Source organism: Morchella sextelata (genome assembly GCF_020137385.1).
Source record: "Morchella sextelata strain SCLS chromosome Unknown scls_4, whole genome shotgun sequence".
Taxonomy (NCBI): Eukaryota; Fungi; Ascomycota; class Pezizomycetes; order Pezizales; family Morchellaceae; genus Morchella; species Morchella sextelata.
This window is the reverse complement of record NW_025408619.1, coordinates 977,170-987,938: the sequence shown is the minus strand read 5'-3', so window position 1 is coordinate 987,938 and position 10,769 is coordinate 977,170. Positions and strand designations below refer to the sequence as shown.

General features: G+C 48.3%; 1 protein-coding gene across 1 annotated transcript; it reads left to right on the top strand.

Moving 5' to 3' along the window:
• Nucleotides 1–2,191: 2,191 nt before the first annotated feature.
• On the top strand, nt 2,192–3,346 carry H6S33_010177 (uncharacterized protein; the record flags this gene model as incomplete). Its single annotated transcript, XM_044841533.1, has 1 exon — nt 2,192–3,346. One exon carries the CDS (start codon nt 2,192–2,194, stop codon nt 3,344–3,346), a length of 1,155 nt encoding a protein of 384 aa, XP_044697320.1.
• Between the last annotated feature and the right edge of the window lie 7,423 nt (nt 3,347–10,769).

The following is a 10,769-nucleotide window of genomic DNA, read 5'->3' as shown; positions in this document are numbered from 1 at the left end:
GTTGCTTTTTGCCGTTCTTATGAGTTTTTTGCTGGTTAATTTTTCTCTCTACTAAAGTAATTCTTGAATTTCTATATACCAAATAGTTAATCGATTCATAATCAAGAGCGTTTATTCTGCTTGATCCGCGCAAAATGTCCCACGATTTAGCAACTGTCCTGAGAGCTGTATGTGCACTTTTGCCCATACATCATCACAACCCCGTAAAGGTACCAATCAAAGCATCGAGAACCAGGTGGTGACAGATGTCTCTAGGCTGAATTTATGTATGTGCTCATAGACCCATGTAAATAAGTCAGTCCCAGCCTTTATAGTAGATCGACATCAATCGGCGTCCCTACGTGCCCAAGATGACTGAAATCCCAACCATCTTCTTCCCTCTTGTGCTCCAGTAAACGGCGGCAGCTCCGTCCCAAGCACCCATTGATAGTCACATAGCCCCCACGCCGCGTTTGCGGCAACGAAAGATTCAAAGAGGGGCAAATCTGGGAATGTGCTAGAGCGGTTATCTAGCTGTGACAGTGTGACTTTGATAGCACCACAAATGTGGAACGCGGAGAGTTACGAGAAGTTTCTACGGCACCGCTCTGATCCGACAACCCACCGTGGCATGTCTCTTCTTCATGCTACCCAGCTATTTTAGCCAGCCAACCAAAATATCGAGAAGGGGAAGAGGGAAATAAAATACCAGCAACAATGAAAATTTCAAGGCCATGGCCACTACATGTATGGTGTGTAGGTACTCTTCTCTACTCTAGATAACTAATGCAAGCTGTTTTTTAAAGTTTTGAAGCTTGTTTGTTATCCCTCCCTTCCAGGGTCCACCGATGATGTAAGAGGCTCTATCTTGCTGCACGTCCGACGGTCGGGAATCGGGAGACTTATCGCTCCATCCCATCATGGCCCACCCCTGTCGATGATGCTTTCGCCTGATTGAGAGGAGGAGGAGGAGGAGGGGTGGAAGGAATATGAGGAGTAGTAGGAGCAGGAGTAGGAGCAGGAGGTAGCTGGTGTAGGAGTGAGGCAGAAGTAGGTGTTAGGAGTCGTCCCCTGCGTCATTCTCGTTGTCACACCCCTTTAGAGGTAGAGTGCTGCTGTGCCTTGGTCACCGTCGGTGTCATCGTAGTGGTCTGTACGAGTAAAGAAAGGCCTCATATGGCCCATGGGCAATGCGGAAGTGGGCACAGTACTGGGCAACGCAGCAGAAGAGCAGAGAAAAATAAGAATACGGTAATATTATGTATGGAGATATTATTAGGAACTGTAGAGTAGGGCACTTTGGATAGGAGCATACATAAGGAAGAACCTTTCTCCATATCTTTCCCTATCTTCATGATCTTCTACCATCTTCAGTACCATCCATACTAAATATTCCTATTCCATCACGATTAAAAACAACTCACGCCCCGCATTCCTACCGATAACCCCACCACCGGATTCACCATCGATAACTCTACACCCACATCATCTTCTAAAATCGTACTCAGGTAGGCTCCCTATGTCTCGTGGTTCTTCATTATCGTCTTTCCCCTCGTGAGCATTTCGTTTTCGTATCCTGTGCGCGCACCCTCATTTCCCACTAGGATACAAAGTCTTAATCTGGAGCGTGACAGCGGTTCATCTCTGGCCTTGCCCCCGTAGTGAAGCTCTTTGAAGGACCTCACCTGACTGACCACGTGCGGATAGGGACAGGCACAAAAGACAACGCAGATACTCATTTAATAACTGAAGCTTACTCCCTCCGCGGTGCTACCATCTACAGCGTCCCTCCTCCCCCCCCCCCCCCTTACACACAAAAAAAAAAGATCTCTTTTTGCGTACATACCTACATACCATACTCACAGCTTCCCCCAACCTCGTGGTTTCTTGATCACCCCTTGTGATATCAACAAACCTCCTGGAATTTGGAGTGAGATTTACAAATATCCTTTTTTCCGAGGAAGATACATGCACAGAGAGTGAGAGAGTGAGAGAGAGACCCGTGTGTGAAAATCGTAATTTCCCCCAACATACCTGGATCGAGAGGTGGCAGGGCTTCTTTTGTTTAAATATTAACCTCACCCTTTTTCTTTCTTTCTCCTATCTTTGCTGACACTGAACGTCAACCCACAAAGATAGCTGCACTGAACATTCCAACATCCGTTGATAACTAAAAGAAAAGAAAATATATATAAAAAAAAACGTGAGAGAAATGGAGGAGCCATCAAATCACGGCAGCGGAAAACGATCTTTCTTTGGGTTGGGAAAGAAGAAGAAGAACCAGGATAAAGCAAAGCCGAATCCAGACTCACCACCAACAACAGAAGCAGCATCTCCTGAGCTTGAACCAATGTCCGATATCGACGACACCCCAAATACAACAATCCCAATCAGCGCTAAAGCTCCACAGCTACCCCAGTTAACCGCTTTTTCGCCTATCGCAACAACAGCCCCTAACGTTTTCTCGAGCTTTCCTTCCCCACCAACACAATCCCCAATTCAATCCGTAGGATCGAGCTCCTCACCACCCCCGGTTCCTCGTCCGGGCACGTCTGAGTTTGCCTCGCCTCGCCTGTCCACCAGCAGCTCCCAAATCTTTGAGCGCAACGTCCAAGAGCAGCTCAGCAGCACAAACTTACCGCCCCCAACATCTTCGGCTATTCCCGCACACATACAAACCGAGAATCGGATTCCCGCTGTCTTGGAGGCTAGCTCTATAGCCATCACAGACGAGAAATGTGGGGTAGACGAAGTCGAGATCGTCATGCATAGCATGCATCAGCCAGCCGTGTCCGTCCCTCACAGGGGCACCTCTTCAAGTCCGGTCTACGGGGGTCACGTGCCCGGGTACGGAAGCGACAATGCAATCGACGAATCCTCGGGGAATTCTGGAGATGAGCTCTCATCGCACGGTGTGGGTATTGGGGCCGCGGCAGCAGCTGATAAGCGCAGGTTGTCGTTCATTTCGTTTGCGGACGTTGTTCAGGCAGAGCAGGCCGAGCACGAAGGAGTAATGGCGTCTTCAGGGTCGCTGAGAAACCTTTCCCCAGGCGGTTCGCCAAATGTAATACCCGCAGATCGGGATGTTGCGCTTTCGACGATAAACGAGACGCTACGGCGCTCGCCTTCGCCCATCCGGCTTGGGTCTAGCCCTCCACGTGGAAGTGGAAACGTACAGAGGACCTTGAGTGGGAAATCGATGGGACCAGCAGGGGCAGGGTCTCCGCCAAGAACTAGTATGGGAGACTCGCTCGGCATGGAAAGGGGCGAGTTGACAATCGAGACTATGAGGCAGGCACTGAGGAAAACAGGTAGCGGGGACCTGTCGGGGTACGGAGGTGCTAGAAGCAATCCCAGCCTGCGATAGAGAGAGAGGGGGAGGGAAATGTTTTGTTTTGTTTTGTTTTTTATGAGCTGTAGTTGGGATGGGTATTTTTATGAGGAGTTTTCGTCAATTTTATTATCTATTTATTTTCATCTGGCTTATTTGAGGCAGACCCGGTGTTTCCCTTCTTTCGTGTTCCTTTTTCTTCCTTTCTTCCATTTTCTTTTCTTCCGAGTCACATCTTCCCTTCTTTCCTCACCTGCAAGCTGGAAGTTGGAGTAACGGGCGAGATTAAGTATAAACAACCGAAAGCTCACCACCCCCCCCCCCCCCCCCAAATTGGAAGGAGGGTTGCATCATATCGAATACCTAATCTCGCCCCCAGTATTCGCAAACCGGGTGTGATTGACTACATATGTAGCTAGCTAGCTAGTTGGTTTGGCAATCATAATCACTGGATCGTTGGGTGGATTTTGTGTACCCGGCAAGCCATTGCCGGACGACATTTGTGGGGAAGGCTTCTTTTTACTTTGGTTTGGTTTGCTTTCTCTTTCCATCTCCCTTTTTCGTAAAACCGGCGAGGGGAGGAATTAAGAGAGGGAAATGGGAAGGAGATTATGTAAATGTATGTATACGATATACATACATGGTCTGGCTGGCCATGGGTCTGGGGGGGAAAGGAAGGTTTTGTCATCATTGTCGTCGTTGTCGTCGTTGTCGTTGTCGTTGTCGTTGTCGTGGACACACTCGTGCCCTCCCTCCATCCCTCACCTACTCCCTACTCTAGCTGGTGCGTTGCGGTAGTTTAGTAATTTCAATAAGGTGATCACAAAAAGAATATTCCCCACCCTCCGCCATACCCATAATTGGCATACACTTCCCTCTCCAGCCGTTGCATCATTGGTGTTTGTGTGTTTTGCGTCCGTCGGTATTACTGTGCTGTGCTGTAGTGTACTGCACTGCACCGGTGATGGGGACCGGGAGGGAGGGAGGGAAAGAACGTGGTGGTAGGGAAGGGAGAGAGGGTCTCAGGATGGTTATGTACTTTTTAGCCGGAGGGCAATTGGATTGCAATGCAACGTTTCCAGCATAACACGGCACTCCTCAAATAGATTGGGGAGACATTCAAAGACGGTAGGTCCTGCCCGACGAGAGAATTAAAGAGAGAGGTAGAGGAACGTAGGACACCGTCAAGAGAAGAGAATTAAGGGAGTCAAAGAGAAGGAAAGATACGAGGTCAGGTCGGAGGTCGGAGAATCCGGGGAGCACGGTGAGGGAGGTGTTACAGCATTCGCCCGTCCGGCCCGTCCTACTGCTCATGTACATTATACCTCGAGCTATGTACTTTATACCTCGAGCTATGTGCATGTACCTACATGTACCTACATGTACCAACCTGCTCTGCTAGGGCTTATATCTCTGACTGAGCGTGTGTGTGTATGTGTATGTGTATGTGCTGCGAGTGATTACTGATGAACCGGCAAATCTCGACAACGTCGGACCGATCCCGTGGGTTTGGGAAAGCTAATAGAACCCTAGAACCCTACCCTAGGCACCTTACTCCGGAATGATAACGAAGAGCATATTGCAAAAAAATAAAAAAAGTTAATATGGATGAACACCCCCTTGGTTCCCCGCAAACATGTGGAGTAATATATTGAATTATTGGGTTGGAGATTGTAATAGTGAGTCAAGGGGCCGGAATCTGGCTAGCTAGCTTGTTGACCTCGGTCTTCTCCCCACCCCCCCCGGTTAACGTTGGCACCCCTGGATTTGCGGTCCTGGCTAGATCTGTTTGCTTATGTATATGTGCGTTGTATATGTATGGGGTTTTTTTTTCGGTATTCGGTGGTTCTGAAATTTTGATATGGAGATACGGGTGCAGAGTACTGTATCTGACACACGCTACACGAACCACATCCTGAAACACCGCGACGCGGTGGGTGCATGGGGGGGCGTTATACGTGAAGAGGCGTATGTAGAGCACACATACATACCTATTCATCTCCAGAAAAAGCAAAAGTAATAGAAGACAGCGGGGTGCTGCATACGGTGCTGTAGATGAGGTATCATTCAGCTCGGGGTAGAGCAATTACCTAGCTAGCTAGCCAGCTTTCCGGCCGTTATCGCCGGAGTGAGTGAGAAACAGTGAGAAAGTGAGCTTTCCACCTGACCGGCCGAGGGTGGGCTTATGTAAAACCGGTGATACGGAAGAAGGGCCGGGATTCAGCAGCGTCTAGCTATTGGACCGGTAGCTACTAGCTAACTAGCTAGCTACACTACATTGATACGACGTGGGGTTGCAATTGATCAGGTAAAGAAAAAGAAGAAAAGAAAAGGGATCGAAGATCTGAAAGAATTAAGAAAGTAAGAAAGCAGCTCAGGCTCGGTGATTGATGTTTCGCCGCTAGGGAGAGGGTCTAGAGTAGATGGCCCCGGCCGCTATGACGCCTGGACCCTAGCTGGGGCTTGTTAATACTGATATCTTCTATACCTCACTTTTTTACTTTTCAACCCCAGTGTCTCAGAGAGAAGCACAGCAGAGATGTGTATGTATGGAGAGATAGAGATGTGTATTTAGACAGAGCTGAGGCCCCTCGGTAAGATATGGCAAGGGGAGAAAAAGGAAAATGAGGGTTTTGTGGGGTCTTTGCCATTTGCGGCTTGGGGTTCCGGGGGGAGGAGGTGAGGTGCAGGACATGGCAGATGTAATGTAGAGGGACGGGTACGTAATATGGAGAAGTAGAGTAGAGTAGGGTAGGGTAGGGTGGAGGAGAATAGATGTAGACATCCTGCGTCCTTCATAGAGTAAGATACTCTAACTATAGCCAGGTAATTAGATATGTAGCTAGCTGCTAGAGAGGTACCAACAGGTGGGTAACTTTGGAATAGAGTGCTGTGTGTTTATATATATTGTGGCTTAGAGAAGAAGGGCAATTGGAAAAGTGGAGGTGCTGGGATTATTAGTTGTGATTAAAGTTATTATTTTTCATTTCTGTTCTGTTTTCCCTTTCCATGCATATGTGCATATGAGCATATGTGCACGGAGAAGACCTACATGGCTCGGAGACAAGTCATGAAAGGGAAGAATTGATGTTCTCTAATGTTGTTTGTCTAGACACCGATGATCCTCGATCACTTTCTTACAAACCGCAATTAGCTTTGGCGAGTGAGCAGCGAGCGAGCACGCACTTTCCGAGTGCACTGACTACATGTATGTAGGTAGCTGGCAGATTGCTTAAATAGATAAAGGCTATTTGTTCATGATATCAGTTCGAGAGAGAGAGCCGGTGCGGTCAAGAGTACTCGGTCCTCCGCCAGCCAGTTGCTCTACGGCAGCATACCTAGCTGCAAGTCATCTCATCTCAGGCAGGGCAGACAGACAGACAAGACAGGCATGTGCGTTCGAGGTCCACCGCCCGCGGAGTGCCAGCGCCTAGATGAGCGGTAATGAAAACAAGAAAAAAGGGACGCGTGATGTTGGCGTTGGTCGGCCAGCTAGGCCTACATACATAACATGGCGTTTTTTTGCATGGAAAATCAGTTCGGAGAAATAATCTCGACCGTTAGATCTTCTAGAAGGATGGTCATTGTGGGTTTGTGGTTGGTTGCCAGTTGAGGGGTGGTTGGTTGGTTGTGGTAGTGGTGGGGGAGAACAAAGGAGTGAGTGCTGCTCCCTTAGTAAGTAAATAATTAGAATACTCAGACATTTGAAAAGGGAAGGAAGGGGCAAGTTGGTATTAAATCCCACAACCACAACCACCTCCGCCGCCGGCCGCCGGCTTCCACTCCTGAAACCCTAGGACTTAACTCTGGTCGGTTTATCACGGAGTGGAAGGGGGAGGAAGATCATATCTCGAGAGCTGTACTCTAGGTAGAGTATGTTTAAGGCTTTACCCGGGTAAGACATGAACGAGCAGCCTTTCTTCCTTCCTAAAACTGCCCTCCGACATCTCTCGGATTCTCTCCGCCCCCCTCTTTTGTAAAACTCTAGAACTGATGGTCGTTCTGTCCTGCCCTGTAGGTCCAGATATAAATTGCGTATTATTAGTTGCCTACTCTAGATGTGGGTAGTAGAGCACCTACTATGAGCTAGCGGTACCTGCATACCGCTGCTCATCGCTTGCTTGCTTTGCTTCGCTTTGCTTGATTGATGATTTGATTGATTGCCTACTTTTCTCGCTCGCTAAAGCTGATATGACTGATCGATGCTACAGGATGGAATCGATGCTACACTCACACACAGAACCTCGAACGGCCTCTGAGGTGAGGTCCAGAGTCGACATCTGTCACATCGGCACTTTTCAGCCGCTGAGGGGAAACAAAAACAAAAGAATATATTCACACCCGGGCCAGGCACATCTATCGATCCATCCATCCATCTGTTTGCCTTTTTACAGATACAGATATTCTAGAGTTGCCCTATGTGATGTGATGTGATGTGATGTGATGTGGTGGAATCCGCCAGCACGGGTCCCCCATCCCTCCTCATCCCTCATTCCCCCCAAATCCCCCCACCCGATATCCAGGGAGGGACTAATAGAGTATCGTATGTGGAATAGAGGGTGTGGGCCAGGGAAGGTACGACTTCTGACGGGACCCACCTCCACCTCCACTCCTCCATCCACGTCCAGGAAGGAAGCGAGAAATAGTGAAAGGGATCGATATCATAATCATAATCATAACTCTACATGATAGACTTTTCTCACTCACATACCCCAACATTCCTACGTGTGATGTAGCCTATGTACAATAACCTACATACAGGTACATATGTAAACAATCACGAGTAGAGTAGCAGACGCACATAATCACTTGTACCCCAGGCTCCATCTCATGCAGCACCGTTCGTTATATTGCTCACATTGAATTTATTATCATTCTGGTACATACATCCCATTCTCACTGAGATTCTCTCACTCACTCACTCTCTCTTCTACCTGCCCGACCCAAACTCTTTCCGTCCACGGCGACAGACAGACGAGAACACGGTCCCCTCATTCTCCCCGCTTCGCCCGGCCACGAACCTCACTCTCACTCCCTGCCCTAGCCTTGAATTCCCTCCAACTGCCTTCCTCCTTCTTCTTCTTTCTTATCCTCCCTCCCAGCTCCCCTTCCCACAAACGCCCCGACACTCCAGTCCCTTTTCAGGATCGCCGTGAATCTTTTCCACTTTCAATCTCCGACAGAACCACACTATTCCCTAGATAGCGGTGGTGGACCACCCCCCGGGCAGGAACACAATAATATAATAATAATCCGAGCCTCTCTCTCTCTCTCTCTCTGGGCCTGCAGTGCAGTTGTGGTGCTTGAATTGGACACCTGCCTACACATACATACTGACTACTGACTGACTGACTTACTGACGGACCTGACACCTCCACACTCCTCCCCTGGACGCGGGTAAAACACGAACCAGTCTGGACCCTCTTGCTATCTAGGCTGGACTCTGTCTGTTCCCCACTCCCCCTTGGAATCCCCAAAGGCTGGATTTTCACCAACCACTGAACGTTACCGCTACGTTTACTACTACTACTATTATTATTACTACTCTACTACTACTGCAACTACTACAATTACTACTATTACATACTACTACTACTACTATAAACCTTACCTTCCAACTGTACATACTTCTATGGGAACTCGCTCTTCGAATTCCTGCCCTGCGCACATCATACATTGACCTACTACTACTACTTCTACTACTACTACATACCTACATATCCCGGTGCTCCACTTTGCGCAAAAAAACAAAAGTATTTTTTTCTTCCTCTTTGAAAGAAACATTTTAGAAAAAAAGATACATATTCCTTTAGGCGTGAGCACACACAGTCCGCTTTTTTTTCTTTGTGCCGCAATTATTTTTATTTTTTTATTTCATTTTTTTTTTTTTCTTTCCCTTTTTTCCTTTTTGATACCTGCATAAATTTGTACCTACATACAGCAGGCAGCATACATCTTTTTTATCCTTTACGTCGGGTTTGCGTGCTGACATAAACCCGCCTGACTCGCATCAGACAGACGCAGGTCCGAATATCACCCGCCCACCCTTTCCCTCCCCCCCTCCCCCCTCCCAGCATTAAGCCAGCCAGCCAGCCAGACGGACAGACTAGACAACCAGACTAGACAGCCCAGGGTCTCTCAGTCAGTCAGTCAGCCAGCCTGCCAGCCAGCCTACCGCGGCCTTACCCTGCCCATCTCCATCCCCATCCCTCCCACACCCACCCCCCCACACACCGGAAGAGCGAAGAGAGAGAATCGAGAAGTGTGTGTGAGTGATCAGAAAGAGAGAAAGTAGTGTAGTCGGTACCTGCCTACTTACCTAGATAGAGTACCTACATACCCACCCACCCACTCCACTCACTTACTGTACCTACCCTACCCACCTGCCTGCTACCACCTAGCATCACATCATAGGGAAAAGAGGGAAAAAAAAACACGACATCGATCAGAGGTCCGAACCCTTTTTTTTTTTTTGACCACCTCTCTCACCTCATCTCATCCTCACTTCGCAACGACGCCAAAAGGGAAAAAAAGGGCCGAACCGCCAACAAAGGGCTTATTCGTTCTGAGGACTCCGGTAGAGACTGCGTTTGGCACAGCATCACCGATCGCCATTGGGTGTTGTTCTTGGGTGTTTTTTATTTGTTAGTTGAACTTACTACCATTACTGGCTGTTTGTTGCTGCTGCTTTCTTACCTACCAACCTACCAGCCTCTACTACTACCACCGTACCGCCGGCCTGTACTAGCATTCAGCCAGCCAGCCAGACAGCACCGAGTGACTGAAGAAGAAGAACAAGAGAAGAGACCAAAGGGTGGGAAAAAATCCCCGTTGTCTACCACCACCACCGAATCCACAACCCACCACACCACACAATCCACAGCCCACCAACACATGGGAACGGAAACGACGCCAAAGCCAAAGATCGAGGAGATTACTGGAACCTTTGTGGCCTGGATGGGAAAGTGAGGGGCGCAGCCTCGGGGGAAAGAAGAATTAAATCTTAAAAAAAACACAAATCTAAACAAAAAAAAAATATACAAAACAAATAACTTTTTAACCTTTTTGAAGAAAGAAAGAAAGAGAGAGCAAAAAAAGAGTCCCTTTCGCCTCGCACCCCCCAACCAGCCCGCGCGAAGAACGTACTTACAGACGGAGAAATAATTTAAATTCACAACCGGAAAACTACATACCTACTACTATACTACTACTACTACTACTACTACTACTACTACTACTACTACTACTACTACTACTACTACTACTACTACTACATCATACCCGCACCCCCGGCCGGTTAGCTAGCTAGCTGCTGCAGACCTACATACGTTCCTAGGGCCCAGCGCGCGCGCCGCATTCCCGCTCGCCCGCTCCGCTTGGCTTGTTTCGCCGAAGAGGCCGATCTTCTTTTCTCTTTTCGTTCTCTTTTTTTTTCTTTTTTTTTTTCTTTTCCTTTTCG